General features: G+C 47.9%; 1 protein-coding gene across 6 annotated transcripts in view; it reads right to left on the bottom strand.

Annotated features, from left to right (window-relative positions):
- Nucleotides 1-629: 629 nt before the first annotated feature.
- Nucleotides 630-17,118, bottom strand: part of LOC119842870 (C-type lectin domain family 2 member B-like) — a 40,869-nt gene continuing 24,380 nt past the window's right edge. For 3 of the 6 annotated variants that reach the window (XM_043497128.1, XM_043497127.1, XM_043497129.1), the window contains 5 exons: nt 16,415-16,632; nt 8,270-8,385; nt 4,606-4,787; nt 3,790-3,893; nt 3,232-3,574 (listed from right to left, as the gene is read on the bottom strand). In XM_043497128.1, coding sequence (XP_043353063.1) covers nt 3,424-3,574; nt 3,790-3,893; nt 4,606-4,787; nt 8,270-8,385; nt 16,415-16,485 — 624 coding nt within the window. In that variant the 5' untranslated portion in view covers nt 16,486-16,632 and the 3' untranslated portion in view covers nt 3,232-3,423. Of the gene's footprint in view, nt 1,621-3,231; nt 3,575-3,789; nt 3,894-4,605; nt 4,788-8,269; nt 8,387-16,414; nt 16,633-17,118 lie in introns of those variants that run through there. The other 3 variants (XM_043497131.1, XM_043497130.1, XM_043497126.1) reach the window with 3 other exon arrangements.

The following is a 17,118-nucleotide window of genomic DNA, read 5'->3' as shown; positions in this document are numbered from 1 at the left end:
CTTTCAAAAGCTGGGGGGAGGGAGAAACAAAGCCTCTCTCTCGGTCTGCGTGATGCTTTTGCCAGAGACAGAATAGGAATGGAGTCTTAGAACTTAGTAAGTAATCTAGTTAGATTCTGATTTCTTTAAATGGCTGAGAAAATAAACTGTGCTAAATGGAATGTATATTCCTGTTTTTGTGTCTTTTTGTAACTTAAGATTTTGCCAAGAGGGATTCTCTCTGTTTTGAATCTGATTACCCTGTAAGGTATTTACCATCCTGATTTTACAGAGGTGATTCTTTTTACTTTTTCTTCTATTAAAATTCTTCAAGAATCTGATTGTTCTTAAGATCCAAGGTTTGGATGCAAATTGGTGAGGATTTTTGTCAAGGCTTACCCAGGAAAGGGGGTGTAAGGGTTGGGAGGATTTTGGGGGGAAAGACGTTTCCAAACGGGCTCTTTCCCAATTATATACCTGTTAGACGTTTGGTGGTGGCAGCGATAAAGTCCAAGGGCAAAAGGTAAAATAGTTTGTACCTTGGGGAAGTTTTAACCTAAGCTGGTAAAAGTAAGGTTAGGTGGTTTTCATGCAGGTCCCCACATCTGTACCCTAGAGTTCAGAGTAGGGAAGGAACCTTGACAGAGGCTCCTAGGCACAAATTCAGAGGCTGGGTTTGCATGAAGACACCCACACTCTGTATCTCACAGGGCAGCACAGCTGCATTGCTGGCTGTAAACAAGAAAGGTGGACAGAGCTTGGAAGTGCCACCACCACATGGAACCTGACAACCACAGCCCAAGGCCAAAGACATCCTATGGCATCCAAGGGGTTTCAGGGAAGGATGCTGTCTTCAGAAAGGTTACCCTAATGATTAGGTTACCCTAATTTGTCACAGTCTGGGGACACAGTAAGGAGCCATGAGACCCATGTCCCAGTCTGAAGGGTGCAAACCCCAAGAAGACAAGAAATCATTAAAGACACCAGGGAGCAACTGGAGCTAAGAATGAATTGAACAAGGGGGGAATTTTCAGACTGATACTGAGGAGATGATCCCCAGCAACAAGGGGATCTGAGAATCTGGGATATTGCAACCTCCTGCCCTGCAATCTGTTTGGGGACCATTGTGTTAAAATGTATGAATGGCTTCTCTCTGCTTGTGGTCTACTCCATGGGGGAGAGTGACCACAGCTCCTCGGGAACTATGCACAGTACAGATTGATTAAGGTGAGTCACTAAACAACTCTAGAGAGGCACCACCCTGTGACAGCATGTACTCCCGTATTCACACTCTACACCCTGTATTTTCTACATTATAGAAAATACACCTTGTAAGGCATCATTTGAAAACTAATAACTTGCTGGTCAATAATATCATGGTGAAATGGACATAGCATCATTATATGTAAAGTTATAAATTCCCCCAAATAATGTTTTTGGCACACGTTCAAAAGCACGTAGCCCAAGTTAGGCAGCATTGGTCAAGCAGGTCTGAAAAAAAAGGAGTGTTTTCCCCTCAGTTTACACATAAGTTGTAAGACAGCCAAAGGAAGAAGACAGGAGACAAGGAAAATCTGCATTTCAGGAAACAGAGGTGAGAAGAAACAGCAGAGAATTTTTCACCACCAGACATGTTGCCTTCTTTACTGTGAATAAACTTTGCTTTGAGGGGTGACCTTGAGGAAACTGCATCTTGAAGGGGGACTGGACTATAAAAGTGAGGGGCAAAAAGACCCCACATTCCCTCTTCCTCTTCGCTTCAGATCACAAAAGAAAAAGCCACTGGACTTTGGGAAGCAGATCCTGGCCTGAGAGTTTGGTCAGCAATGTTACTGAGAACCTGTGGTGAGGGACGCCACCTTTAGCAAAGTCTAGTTTGTTAAGTTTAGAAAGCGTTTTATCTTTATTGTTCATGCAACCATTCCAGACTTTTATCAGCTGAGAAAGGGCCATGTGGTAGCTTGTAACTCCTGGAACATGCTGGGCATTGTGTTCAGAGAGAAAGCAAAGGGCAGGCGCTGGTTGGGATACCCAGCATATAGAAGGGAGTTGTGCAGCTTTAAGTGGCCCAGTCAGGGAGTGGGACAGGGATCTCTGCCCAGAGATGGGGCAGCTGGAGTCCTGACCTAATGGAGGTAGCTAGAGATGCAGTTACCCTGCAACTGTGACAGGCTCCCTGAGAGAAGGGTCACAGGCCCCAGCATTAGGGTAACTGACAACTAGGACTCTAGAAAATCCTGGAGGCAGACTAAGAAACAAATGTGATGCTCTGTACCTCAGGGGAACACCCTACACCCCCATGTTCATCTTTATAAAATGATTGTGTGGTATCCAATGCAAAGTCTGTCATGTCGGGTGTCTTCAGAAGGCTCATAATGCACTGAGCATGGTTATAGTAATTGTTACAGAAATGTTATAGTAAGGTTATAATTTCATGTATATAGTTATGAGGCTGAAAATGTATCCTCACGGCTTAAAGCAAGCCCAGGCAAAAATTCTCCAAGAATAGAGAGGCAGTTCACACCTCATCAGGGCATGGATGGGACAAACCCAGCCCGGCCTCACAGGAACAATGGACACTGGCTCAGGCAGCAACAAAATAATACCTTAGACCCTTGAGGGAGTCACCCCCCTTCCCTTAGGCACTTTGGAACTGCGATGAGGTAATGCTCACCTGACTCTGAAGTGGGAGGGCAAAGCCATGAGGGAAGGAAGGACGGACATGATAAAGGGGACAGATATTTTGCCATGCTCTCTCTTCCACCTACATGTACAGACACCACCACCACTAAGTGATTGAAGCGCTGATCAAAGGGGAGAGCCTGATGGAAAAGTAACCAGCCAGCCTGTGGTGAGAAGCATCTAAGTTTGTAAGGACATTGAAAGTGTTAAGATCAACTTAGAATGCCTTTTGCTTCTATTTCATTTGACCAAATCTGATTTGTTATGCTTTGACTTATAATCACTTAAAATGCATCTTTATAGCTAACAAATCTGTTTATTCTACCTGAAGCAATGCATTTAGTTTAAAGCATGTCAGAGACTCCCCTTGGAATAACAAGCCTGGTACATATCAATTTCTTAGTTAAATTAACAAACTTATATAAGCTTGCAGCGTCCAGCGAGCATAACTGGGCACTGCAAGACGGAGGTTCCGAGGGTTGTTTCTGGGACCAGAGATATTGGCTAGTGTCATTCGCTTGCAAGTAGCTTGGTGCATCTTACATGCCAGAGGCTGTGTGTGAACAGCCTACGAGTGGGGGTTCTCACAGCAGAGCAGGGTAAGGCTGGCTCCCAGATCAAGGATTGGAGTGACCTAGCAGATCCCCTGTGGTGTTGTCTAGACCAGTGAACGTCACAACAAGTAAACAGGCTGCAATATATAGGGCCATGGAGAGGACCAGAACCATGCTTTGCCATGTCTGATCTCTGATCCCCTTGAGTTCATGAGTCCCCTCCCACTACACGCTCCTCTTCCTTCGTAGGGGTATCAGATTTACTGCACATCCATTTTCTTGATGTGCTGCAGCTGGAGCTGATGACTGTGAGGTCTTCATCCAGGTATGCACAGTCTGCTCCTCCTTGTATTTGAAACCTGTAACCCAGAGACAATTGGAGCTAGAGTCAGAGCATGCCAGGCACACAGATCGGGGTGACAACCCAAGTCAGGGAGGGGAGCTGATGCACTTACAGCCCCTCCAGATCCTCCCTTCCTGCACCAGGCCCTGCTCCCAGCAGGAGGGGAAGTTAAAGCAGCCAGTGGGACATTTCCATCACCTCTGACCCAACACAAAGGAAAAAGAGACTCACCGATGGTCAAACTTTGTCCCATTGGCCCATTTCCAGATCTGGCCCCCGTTCTTCCAGAGACCGATCCAGTGGTCCAGTTTGCCTTTGTAGGGCAGCAAGGAACCCTTACAAATGCAATATAAGCAATCAGCTGTGTTAGACCCTGACTCTGTGCTGCTCCAACACCCCACAGAGCCCTCGGCAGCAGGGGATTTCTACAGGCCTCTTCCATTGTTATTGGGTGAAGGGATCAGATAAGTATTAACCCTTCACCCTCTCCCGTCCTCTTTTTTGGGGCTGCTATGGCATCCACTGGGTGAAGCAGGAATTGAGCTGCAAGGTCACTGTCCACCCAGCAGCCCCTTCTCAGAGCACAGCAGGGCCATGAGGGAGAGGGAGCTGCAAGGGGAGGGCAGACAGACTCCTGCCACCAGGGCAGAGCACTTGAGGGAAGCAGGCACAGAGCAGGCCTCACCTTAAGCGGGATTCCCCCCACCTCACCCATGAGGGAACCTTGGGGCGGGGCTGGGCTGGGGAGGCAGTTTTTCACCCCCTCCAGGCCCCAGGCAGCCCATTGGCCGGGAGCTGAATGAGGTGGCCCAGCCCTGCACAGGGGGAGTCTCCCACCTGGGGCTCTGAGCAGATGCAGGGTTGGGGAAGTTGGAGCCCCAAGTCAAGCCAGGATTCAACTGCCAGAACTGCACTGACTCTGTCCACCCAGCCTGGGAGGCACCCAGGCTCCCCTCTGCCCTACAGGAGCGGAGCCCAGCCTGACTCCAGCCCTGACTGTGGTGCCGATGATCGCTGGGCTTGGCACAAAGCATCTGTGCTTCTCACCAGCTCCTGCAGATTCTCAATCCCAGCCAGGGAGGCAGCGTGTGAAGAGCAGTTTTTCTGGCTGTAGGTCCAGTCCCCTTCAGCCTTAGAAAAATAGTAACATTTCCCTCGGTTCCTGAACCAGCCGTCCAGGCACTGGGAGGCAGCAGTGGGGCAAGGAGGAGGCTGCTTAGATTTTCCCACTAAAATAGAGAGAGAGGGAGAACCCAGGGTGAGAGACCGTCCCTTCTCCCGTCGCTCTGTGGAGAACAAGCAGGAACAGCAACACGGGAACTGCCAGACTGGATCAGACCAGTGGGGTTGACGACTGATCTCCGAGAGCCACCAGCACCAGCTGCTTCAGAGGGAGGGCAATGCACCCCCTAGTGGGCAGTGGTGGGATAGCCGGCCCCAGGGAACATTTCTCCCAAATGCCGTCAGAGGCTGGCTCGGCCCCAAAGCAGGAAGATTTATATTCCTATTTGTACCCTGATTCAGAGGGAAAATCTCCTGACCCTTCTGGACAGGCTGACACTTCTGTCTGTCAGTGGCTGGCTCCTGGCCTGAAGCAGGTGGGTTTGTGCCCCTTCTACACTGAACCCTCTCCAGTATGACTCTGGATGGTCCCATTACCCACATCAAGGTCCAGCCCTTTGATGAATCCAGCTGCGCTCTAGGCCTCAATTACATCCTGTGGCAGCGAGTTACCCTGGTCCTGAGGCTGCGAGTTACATATTTAATGCAACAGGAGTCAGAGAAAGAAGTTTAAGAGTGGTGCGGTAATTCAATCAATTCCACAGAATGGCCACACCAAGCCCAATTCATCTTTACCTGGACCCCCCAGCCCAAGTCCCACTGTCCCTGCACCCAGAACATCCTCAATGAGCCCCTATGCATCCAACTCCCCCCCACAACCCCAGGCCCCCATCCTCAGACTGACCCACACAGAATCCTTTCACCCCAAACCTGGATCCCCCACATTAGGCCACTTCACACTTAAATCTTGTCAGGCTGAGCCTTCTGTCCCCACCTGGTGCACCTGACACAGAGGGGCAGGGCCCTGGCCCACAGGGTGTTTCTGGGGCAGGCCATCCGGGCCGTGCGCTGTGTCAGGGTCGGGTACAGCCTCACCATTCAGGCCCTGTCCTGGGGGGTAGGAGGCTGCAGGGATCTCCCACCTCCATGCAGCCAGTGGCCTAGGCTCTCCACAGCCAGGCTGGAGCCTCCACATTTATTGACAAAAAATTTGCCGAAATTTAAAATATTGTGCGCAGAATTTCTCATTTGTTGGCGCAGAATTCCCTCAGGAGTACAAGCAGCAGGGAGAGGGTCACACAAAACCATTTTTAAGCCCTCCCTAAAATTTAACCCCTTTGCTGCAAAGAAAGTTACCTACAAGTAATCACTGGAAATGTTTAAAGTTCCTGGAGTGGGGGAAGGGCTTTGACTCAGATTTGTGCAGCTACAGAAGGTGTGAGCACATCTATGGAACTGGGCAGCTCAGTCCAGGAGGCAGCGCAGGGTGAATACTGAGCGTGTATTTTCAGTTACTGATTTTGTGGGAGCAGATACATTAGGCAGAGGCACAAGCAGAGAGGCTGCCAGACCTGCTGGGCTCTGCCAATGCCACCTTGAAGACAAGGGGCACTCAGATCCATTCAGTTCTGACAGCCTCTCTGAGCGGGTTTCCCTCCTCACCCATCTCACATATCAAAGCATCAGATTCCCCGGAATCTGCAGCCTGACCCCAGAGCTCACTACACTGGAGTGAAACATGAGAGCAGTGAGCGCCCCTTCTAATAACCCTGGCAAGCCGCACTTGGACCCTGCTCCCAACTGCTAGATCCTCCTGCACCCCACGCATCTCCTGCAGGAACGCGTAGGGCTGCACATTACTGAAAGGTTCACACTGAAGGGAACTATTCTGTAATTGCACACACTGTCCCTGGGGAGCCCTCCCTTTGGAGATTGCTGACCCATGGGGTTAAATTCTCAATGGCAGGGATGGGGCTTCCCCCCCATAGCAATATAGTTCATCCCAGGGATGCTGTAGCCCCTGTCAGCCCTGCTGTGGGACAATCAGGGGGAGGGAGGCAGGCCGAGTGGCCAGACTAGTAACCTCAGATCACCAAGCTGCAGACAAGTTACCCTGCTCAGTGAAGATCAGATAGGGGATACCTGTCAGTCCATAAATCCAAACGCATGTAAGGGAGAGTCCATGGGTACAAAAGGGAGTAACAGAGGGGGCTGGACGCCAGAAAAGAGCGATTGTCTCGTGTTCACTGCCCTGAATGACTGGGACTCAGAAAATCCTGATACAATTCCCAGCTGTGCCTGACTCCCTGGCTGACCCAGGGCGAGTCACTTTGGCCTGAATCCACAAAGGGACTGAGGCGTTTAACGTCCAGCCTTGCAACGCCGAACTTTTATTAGCCTAGGAAATCATTGGAAGAGCAATGGGATCTACAAGGCCTGAGCTGGGTGCCCCACGCAATGAACAGGATCCACAAGAGCTAGGATGCCAGATAGGGGCTGCCCAAACCAGCCAGTAGAACACAGTGACCAGAGATGTGCCCCATGCCCTGCCCCTCTCAGAGCTCAGCCCCCAAGTCCTGGCTGCAGGGAGATGCCCAGCCCTGCTAACAACCTGCAGTGGGAAACCCTCCTCCTGGAGTCAGGTACCCATGTCACTTCTTGTGATAGTGAGCGCAGCAGGTCTCACATCCCCTGAAAAGGGCTGGGGACAGAGGGTGGGGAGAAGAGATGACATCCCTGATAACCTTTAACTTGTAGGGTTCTCGCCCCTGATGTGGGAGACCCTGCTTCAGTCCCCGCTCCCTGAGGAGCAGGGATTGGAGAACAGGAAGTTCCCACCTCTCAGGCGGGCGCCTTAAGCACTAGATTATAGAGAGATTCTAACTCTCTGGCACAATTAATATTTAAGTATTCAATCAAAGTGGAACAACTTCAACAGGAAATATTGAGAACACCCCTTCCCCCCCACCTCAGACTGTCCCACAGCTCAGTGGCTGGGCTCTCACCTGGGAGGTGGGAGACCCCTGCTCAGATCCTGTCTCCCCTCACACAGACGGGACTGGAACCGGGATCTGACATCCCCAGTGAGGGCCCTAGCCACTGGGGCAGGGTTAAGGTGGGAGGGTCCTTGCCCCGCACCTGTTTCACAGAGGCAGGAGCCTAAGCACACCTGCCCAATCCCGCCCCACAGGTAAGTCAGGCCTTGGGTGTCGAGGGCCAAGCAGCAGCACATGCCCAGAGGCAGACACTGAAGTGCTCAGGGAACTTCTACAGCTAAAGCATCGTCCTCAGGTGAGCTCAGGCGCCCCCAGGGTTCAGTGGCAGCCAGGCAGGGGGTTGGTGGATCGCAGGGGTGCCTGAAACTGGGACTTCGGTGCCTTAGTACCCTGTGGAACCAGCCCCGGTGCCTTGGCTCCCACGCCACCGAATGGGGACAAGGACACATCCCTGCCTCACAGGAGCTGTGAGGAGAAATCCATCAATGTTATGATGCTCTCAGTGATGGACACCATAAAAGAACCTAGAGAGAATCCTGTCTGACCTGACTGCTAAAGCAGTGAGGCTAGGAGGAGAACACAGAGTTGTGAGCCACTAAGGATAAAAAACCCCACACGCCCAGAGACTGAACCATCAGGGGTTGGGAACTTACCTCCCAAAGCTGCTGCTAAAGCAATGATGATTACCACCAAGACCACAACTATGGCAATGAATACAGCTCGATCTCCAGACACAGCCGCTTTCCTCAAGTTGTCGTTAGCTGGATCATATGGAAGATAAAAACCTGTTAATGCTCCTGATGCTATGGAGACCAGAATTATTTGCCATCAGGCTCTGATCTGACACACACCAGATATTTATTTGCATGTCTTAAATGGTTCTGTCTCAGCTCTGGACAAAAATATTAACTCAAACTCCCATCCAGACAGCAAAGGAGAACATCACTCCCCAAATCACCACTGTGTGGTTAATTAGCTCAATTAATCCCTAGATAGGACCCTGCAGATATCAGAGGGATTCAGATATCAGAGGGTGGAGGATGATCAAGGGCCTGGAGAAACTATAACAACAGATTGACAAGCCTAAAATGGTTTTGCCATGGAGAGAAGGTGAATGAGAGAGACCAGGAGAAACTATCTGTGCAATACAGATGGGACAGAAGGTAGCTGGAAGCTTTTGTTGGTAAAGGTGTGAGTAGTCCCTGCACACCCCAATGTGGCCCAGTGGGTGCATCCCACAATTTCCCTCAATTGGGAGCAGTAGGTTTGCTTTAACAGCCAGGGCAAAGAGATGCCAATACTAATTGAGAAAATAGCACCTCCTTTTCAATAAGGATTCAGGACAGGATCAATTACAACAAACAGTTCATACGGTGCTCACCTCAGGACCCTGCATCATGGATCCTAACATTAATCTGTGAAACCAAGTCTCATGACGTTGGTCTCCTAGAGCCTGAGAGGAAACTACTGCAGCCTGCCTAATTTCTATTCCCCTCTCTCCTTCAGCTCCCTCTTTCTCTTTATAAAGCACAGGCCTATGGTGGGGCACGGCTGCCTTGATTACACCCCAGGCTGTCCCAGCTGTAGCCTCCTGCCTGTCCCTTAAAGGGGTAGTTCACTCCTTCCCAGTGATCTCTCTTCATAACACAAGAACAAGGAGACATTCAATGAGATTAAAAAGGTGGGAAAGGAACTATTTTTCCAAGCAACATATAATTAGATTGTAGAGCCTGCAGGGTTGTAATCAGGAAGGATAAAACAAAATTGGAGTTGCAGCTAGTAAGGGATGTGACGGGTAACAAGAAGGGTTTCTACAGCTATATTAGCATCAAGAAGGTCAGGGAAAGTGTGAGACCCTTACTGAATGTGGGAGCAACATAGGGACAGATGATGTGGAAAAAAGCTGAAGTACTCAGTCTTTGCCTCATTCTTCACAGACAAGGTCAGCTCCCAAACTGCTGCACCAGGCAACACAGTATGGGGAGGTGTAGCAGGGCAGTCACCCTGCTCCAGCCCTGAAAGGGTTAAAGGCCAGCCCTTAGAGAGCACTGGGGCTGAGAGCCAATCATGAGAGGGCTGGAGGCAGCCAATCAGGACCCAGCTGGGCCAGTATAAGAAGGGCTAAGGAAGGAGCTGGGTCAGTCTCACTCCAGCCTTGGAGTAAGAAAAAAATCTAGCTCCCTAGGAGGACCTGACCAGACAAAGGGAAAGAGGTGCTAGGGAGCTCCAGACTGAGGCCTTACTAAAGGCCAGAGCAGGTACTGGGGTTGCAGAGGCGCAGCCTGAGGACAGGTAGAGGCAGCTGGTCCAACCCCCTTATCAATGATGAGTGGCTATTACAGACTGCAGTTTGCCCCAGAGAATGGGGGCTAGATGACAACTGGCTGTAGCCACTGAGGCAAGGTGGGTATAGAGGGTTGGGGGGTTCTGCTGGGAGGGGAGACCCAGAGTGTGGGGGTACTGCTGGGGGTAGAAACCCAAGGTAAGGGGCACCAGGGTCCAGGAGGGACCCGGGGCCTAATGTAGGCAAGACACCAGCCAGCAGGAGGCACTCAGAGTGCTAGAAAAGAGCTAATTCCTGAGGCAACCAGCAGGAGGTGCCACTGCGGTGAGTTATTGATCTCCTACAGGAGGAGGTGAGCAGCCTCCAGTGGTAACAGAACGGGTTAAGAACTATTTAGAAAAGCTGGACATGCACAAGTTCATGGGTCCCAATCTAATGCATCCAAGGGTGTTGAGGGAATTGGCTGATGCAATTGCAGAGCCATTGGCTATTATCTTTGAAAACTCATAGCGATCAGGGGAGGTCCTGGATGATTGGAAAAAGGCAAATATAGTGCCCATATTTTAAAAAGGGAAGAAAGAGAACCCAGGGAACTACAGACTGGTCAGCTTCACTTCAGTCCCCAGCAAAATCATGGAGCAGGTCCTAAAGTAATCCATTTTGAAGCACTTTCAGGAGAGGAAGGTGATCAGGAACAGTCAACATGGATTCACCAAGGGCAAGTCACACCTGACCAACCTGATTGCCTTCTATGATAACTGGCCTGTGGATATGGGGAAAGGGGTGCATGTGACATAGCTTGACTTTAGCAAAGCTTTTGATACGGTTTCCCACAGTATTCTTGCCAACAAGTTAAAATAGTATGGATTGGCTTAATAGACTATAAGGTAGATAGAAAGCTGGCTAGATTGTCGGGCTCAACAGGCAATGGCTTGATGTCTAGTTGACTACTGGTATCAGAGTGCCCCAGGGGTCAGTCCTAGGGCTGGTTTTGTTCAACATCTTTATTAATGATCTGGATGATGGGATGAATTGCACCCTCAGCAAGTTTGCAAATGACACTAAGCTGGTGGGAGAGGTAGATATGCTGTAGGGTAGGGATAGGGTCCAGAGTAACTTAGACAAATTGGGAGGACTGGGCCAAAAGAAATCTGAGGTTCAACAAGGACAAGTGTGGAGTCCTGCACTTAGGATGGAAGAATCTTATGCACAGCTACAGATTGGGGACCAACTGGCTAAGCAGCAGTTCTGCAGAAAAGGACCTGAGGACTACAGTGGACAAGAAGCTGGCTAGGAGTCAGCAGTGTGCCCTTGTTGCCAAGAAGGCCAACGGCATATTGGGCTGTATTAGTAGGAGCATTGCCGGCAGATCAAGGGAAGTGATGATTCCCTCTATTTGGCACTGGTGAGGCCACACCTGGAATAACGTGTCTGGTTTTGGTCCCCCCACTACAGAAAGGATGTGGACAAATTGGAGAGAGTCCAGCAGAGGGCAACAAAAATGATTAGGGGGCTGGAGCACATGACTTACAAGGAGAGGCTGAGGGAACTGGGATTATTTAGTCTGCAGAAGAGAAGAGCAAGGGGGGAACTTGACAGCAGTCTTCAACTTCCTGAAGGGGGGTTCCAAAGAGGCTGGAGTGAGGCTGTTCTCAGTTGGATATTAGGAAACATTATTTCACTAGGAGGGTGGTGAAGCACTGGAGGGTTACCTAGGGAGGTGGTGGAATCTCCACTCTGGGAGGTTTTTAATGTCTGGTTTGACAAAGCCTTGGCTGGGATGATTTAGTTGGTGTTGGCCCTGCTTTGAGCAGGGGATTGGACTAGATGACCTCCTGAGGTCTCTTCCAATCCTAATATTCTATGATTCTAACTCACTGCCACAGGAAATTGAGAACAAGAATTTAGGAAAAGTTAGAGATTAACCATTTATATGGATAAAAAGAATAGCCAAAGAATTGTCATAATTAACCAAAGGTTGGAAGGAAATTTGGAAGAGAGCCTCTGTCCCTTTACCAGGACAGTAAAGCCACACAACTGCCGTGGGAGTTCAGTCTTAGCAAATCCTCTTCCCTAGTGCCCAGAGCCACATCTGAGGGCACAATAAGTGCACTGGCAAAACACAAGCGAATGCACTGTGGCCACAGGCAGCTAGGGTACAAAATGTGAGCGAGGCCAAACAGCAAAAATTAAGATGTTTGTACACCAATGCGAGGAGCCTAGGTAACAAAATGGAGGAATTAGAGCTACTGGTGCAGGAAGTGAAACCAGATATTATAGGGATAACAGAAACACGGTGGAATAGTAGTCATGACTGGACTACAGGTATTGAAGGGTATGTGCTGTTTAGGAAAGACAGAAACAAAGGTAAAGGTGGTGGAGTAGCATTGTATATCAACGATGAGGTAGAATGTAAAGAAATAAGAAGCAATGCAATGGATAAGACAGTCTGTCTGGGCAAAAATTACATTGGGGAAGATAACTAGTAAAGCCTCTCCTACGATGGTGCTTGGGGTGTGCTATAGACCTCGAGGATCTAATTTGGATATGGACAGAGCCCTTTTTAATGTCTTTAATAAAGTAAATACTAATGGAAACTGCGTGATCATGGGAGACTTTAACTTCCCAGATATAGACTGGAGGACCAGTGCTAGTAATAATAGGGCCTCAGATTTTCCTAGATGCGATAGCTGATGAATTCCTTCATCAAGTAGTTGCTGAACCGACTAGAGGGGATGCCATTTTAGATTTAATTTTGGTGAGTAGCGAGGACCTCATAGAAGAAATGGTGGTAGGGGACAATCTTGGCTCAAGTGATCATGAGCTAATTCAGTTCAAACTGAATGGAAGGATTAACAAAAATAAATCTGCAACTAGAGTTTTTGATTTCAAAAGGGCTGACTTTCAAAAATTAAGGAAATTAGTTAGGGAAGTGGATTGGACTGAAGAACTTATGGATCTAAAGGTAGAGGAGGCCTGGGATTACTTTAAATCAAAGCTTCAGAAGCTATCGGAAGCCTGTATCCCAAGAAAGGGGAAAAAATTCATAGGCAGGAGTTGTAGACCAAGCTGGATGAGCAAGCATCTTAGAGAGGTGATTAAGAAGAAGCAGAAAGCATACAGGGAGTAGAAGATGGGAGGGATAGGCAAGGAAAGCTACCTAATTGAGGTCAGAACATGTAGGGATAAAGTGAGACAGGCTAAAAGTCGAGTAGAGTTGGACCTTGCAAAGGGAATAAAAACCAATAGTAAAAGGTTCTATAGCCATATAAATAAGAAGAAAACTAAGAAAGAAGTGGGGCCGCTAAACACTGAGAATGGAGTGGAGGTTAAAGATAATCTAGGCATGGCCCAATATCTAAACAAATACTTTGCCTCAGTCTTTAATAAGGCTAAAGAGGATCTTAGGGATAATGGTAGCATGACAAATGGGAATGAGGATATGGAGGCAGATATTACCATATCTGAGGTAGAAGCAAAACTGAAACAGCTTAATGGGACTAAATCGGGGGGCCCAGATAATCTTCATCCAAGAATATTAAAGGAATTGGCACCTGAAATTGCAAGCCCATTGGCAAGAATTTTTAATGAATCTGTCAACTCAGGAGTTGTACCGAATGATTGGAGAATTGCTAATATAGTTCCTATTTTTAAGAAAGGAAAAAAAGTGATCTGGGTAACTACAGGCCAGTTTGACATCTGTAGTATGCAAGGTCCTGGAAAAAATTTTGAAGGAGAAATTAGTTAAGGACATTGAAGTCAATGGTAAATGGGACAAAATACAACATGGTTTTACAAAAGGTAGATCGTGTCAAACCAACCTGATCTCCTTTTTTGAAAAAGTAACAGATTTTTTTAGATAAAGGAAATGCAGTGGATCTAATTTACCTAGATTTCAGTAAGGCATTTGATACTGTGCCACATGAGGAATTATTAGTTAAATTGGAGAAGATGGGGATCAATATGAACATCAAAAGGTGGATAAGGAATTGGTTAAAGGGAAGACTGCAATGGGTCCTACTGAAAGGCGAACTGTCAGGTTGGAGGGAGGTTACCAGTGGAGTTCCTCAGGGATCGGTTTTGGGACCAATCTTATTTAATCTTTTTATTACTGACCTTGGCACAAAAAGTGGGAGTGTGCTAATAAAGTCTGCAGATACAAAGCTGGGAGGTATTGCCAATTCAGAGAAGGATCAGGATATTATACAGGAGGATCTGGATGACCTTGTAAACTGGAGTAATAGTAATAGGATGAAATTTAATAGTGAGAAGTGTAAGGTTATGCATTTAGGGATTAATAACAAGAATTTTAGTTATAAGTTGGGGACACATCAATTAGAAGTAACGGCAGAGGAGAAGGATCTTGGAGTATTGGTTGATCATAGGATGACGTTGCTGCCAATGTGATATGGCTATGAAAAAAGCTAATGCGGTTTTGGGATGCATCAGGAGAGGCATTTCCAGTAGGGATAAGGAGGTTTTAGTACCATTATACAAGGCACTGGTGAGACCTCACCTAGAATACTGTGTGCAGTTCTGGTCTCCCATGTTTAAAAAGGATGAATTCAAACTGGAGCAGGTACAGAGAAGAGCTACTAGGATGATCCGAGGAATGGAAAACTTGTCTTATGAAAGGAGACTTAAGGAGCTTGGCTTGTTTAGTCTAACTAAAAGAAGGTTGAGGGGAAGATATGATTGCTCTCCATAAATATATCAGAGGCATAAATACAGGAGAGGGAGAGGAATTATTTAAGCTCAGCACCAATGTGGACACAAGAACAAATGGGTATAAACTGGCCACCAGGAAGTTTAGACTCGAAATTTAGAAGAAGGTTTCTAACCATCAGAGGAGTGAAGTTTTGGAATAGCCTTCCAAGGGAAGCAGTGGGGGCAAAAGATCGATCTGGCTTTAAGATTCTACTCGATAAGTTTATGGAGAAGATGGTATGATGGGATAATGGGATTTTGGTAAGTAATTGATCTTGAAATATTCAGGGTAAATAGGACTAATCCCCTGAGATGGGATATTAGATGGATGGGATCAGAGTTACCCAGGAAAGAATTTTCTCTAGCCCATATGCTCAGGGTTTAGCTGATTGCCATATTTGGGGTCGGGAAGGAATTTTCCTCCATGGCAGATTGGAGAGGCCCTGGAGGTTTTTCACCTTCCCCTGTAGCATGGGGCATGGGTGACTTGAGGGAGGCTTCTCTGCTCCTTGAAGTCTTTAAACCGTGATTTGAGGACTTCAATAGCTCAGACATAGGTGAGGTTTTTCGTAGGAGTGGGTGGGTGAGATTCTGTGGCCTGCACTGTGCAGGAGGTCGGACTAGATGATCAGAATGGTCCCTTCTGACCTTGGTATCTATGAATCTACACCTGTTCCTTGCCCTGCACAGAGGCAGGGCTCTGTGTGTGTTAGGAGTGTGCACACCTCAGCCTGCCTGCTGATCGCACATGGCAGGGAGGATCTGACCCTTTCAAACCGAAGGAAAGAGCAGTGACAGGAGCGACCCAGGGAGACATGAGCCAAAGGGGATAGAACATGTCACAAATATAAAGGGAAGGGTAACCACCTTTCTGTATACAGTGCTATAAAATCCCTCCTGGCCAGAAGCAAAATCCTTTCATCTGTAAAGGGTTAAGAAGCCAAGATAACCTCGCTGGCACCTGACCCAAAATGGCCAATGAGGGGACAAGGTTCTTTCAAATCTGGAGCGGGGCGAACAAAGGGTTTGATGCTTTTGCCAGGAACTGATCAGGAATGCAGCCTCACAACTCCTGTTAGATTAGTAAGTAATCTACCTAGAAATACATTGGATTTCCTTTTCTTTAATGCCTGGTAAAATAAGCTGTGCTGGATCGAATGTATATTCCTGTTTTTGTGTCTTTTGGTAACTTAAGGTTTTGGCTAGAGGGATTCTCTGTTTTGAATCTGATTACCCTGTAAGGTATTTACCATCCTGATTTTAGAGATGATTCTTTTACCTTTTTCTTTCATTAAAATTCTTCTTTTAAGAACCTGATGATTTGATTTTTTTTCATTGTTAAGATCCAAGGGTTTGGGTCTGTGTTCACCTGTAACAATTGGTGAGGATTCTTATCAAGCCCTCCCTAGGGATTGGGGGAAGATGTCTCCAAGTGGACTCTTTCCCTGTTCTTTATTTAAAACGCTTGGTGGTGGCAGCATATGGTTCAAGGACAAGGCAAAGAGTGTACCTTGGGGAAGTTCTTAACCTAAGCTGGTAAGAATAAGCTTGGGGGTCTTTCATGCAGGTCCCCACATCTGTACCCTAGAGTTCAGAGTGGGGAAGGAACCTTGATACGTGCAGTCTTAAAAATACACGTGCAACAACAGCAACACGAGAGCAGCGGCAGGTAACAAGCGGTGTCCATTGAAGGAATACCACCCCTGTTGCACCGGGGTGGGATGGGGGAGCAGTTACACCCACCACTGAAAGTCAGCATTTCAGCATTTCTCTTCAGCCTGTTGCTAGGCAGGGAAAACTCCTGTTACCTGGTTTTCCTCTACTCTTCAGGTTTCTGGACCTGTAAGGCTCAGAGGGATCTGCTTCCTCTCCCTTCATCTCTCCTCTCAGTGAGGCAGTGGTGGGTGCTGGACTCTCATCAACTTGTACCCCTCTCACCAGCAGCAAGAACCAGCTTCATACAGCCGTGGCAGTCAGCTACATAATCCTCCACGGCTTTGGCTCCCTTCCCGGCTGACCTAGAATCTGAAACGACAGTCAGGACAGCACAAGGGTCAGTGGGTTTGTTTATGGTGTTCCATTTCCCCCATCCCTCAGAACAAACCCCAGAGGTAAGAACAGCGTAGTAACCAATACCCTCCTGTGTCATCAAGCCCCTCACTGAAGATTTCCCATTTCCTCTCATCCTTCCCCTCCAAATTCAGCAGGGGAGGGATGCACTGTCGCTGGATGGGGTGCAGACAGGGATGTGCACACTCCAGACATAAGGCAAGTGTGCACAATACAGAACTGTGTGTAGTGCCTCCCCCCTACACTGGCAACTCCAGGGTGGTGGAGGGGAAGGAGGTTGGGAGGGGCACAGACACAGCACTTGGCCTCCCCCACCCTGAGATAGCATAAAAATCAGTGGTTTAAAATTTGGTGTCTTTATTTAAATAAACCCCAACTTAAAATTAAACTTTTTTTATTATAATAGATGTTAAGGCCTAAACTTACTATAATCCATTAAAA

Source organism: Dermochelys coriacea, chromosome 14 (genome assembly GCF_009764565.3).
Source record: "Dermochelys coriacea isolate rDerCor1 chromosome 14, rDerCor1.pri.v4, whole genome shotgun sequence".
Lineage (NCBI taxonomy): Eukaryota > Metazoa > Chordata > Testudines > Dermochelyidae > Dermochelys > Dermochelys coriacea.
Note: the sequence above shows the minus strand (reverse complement) of the source record. Positions and strands in the feature narration are given on the sequence as shown.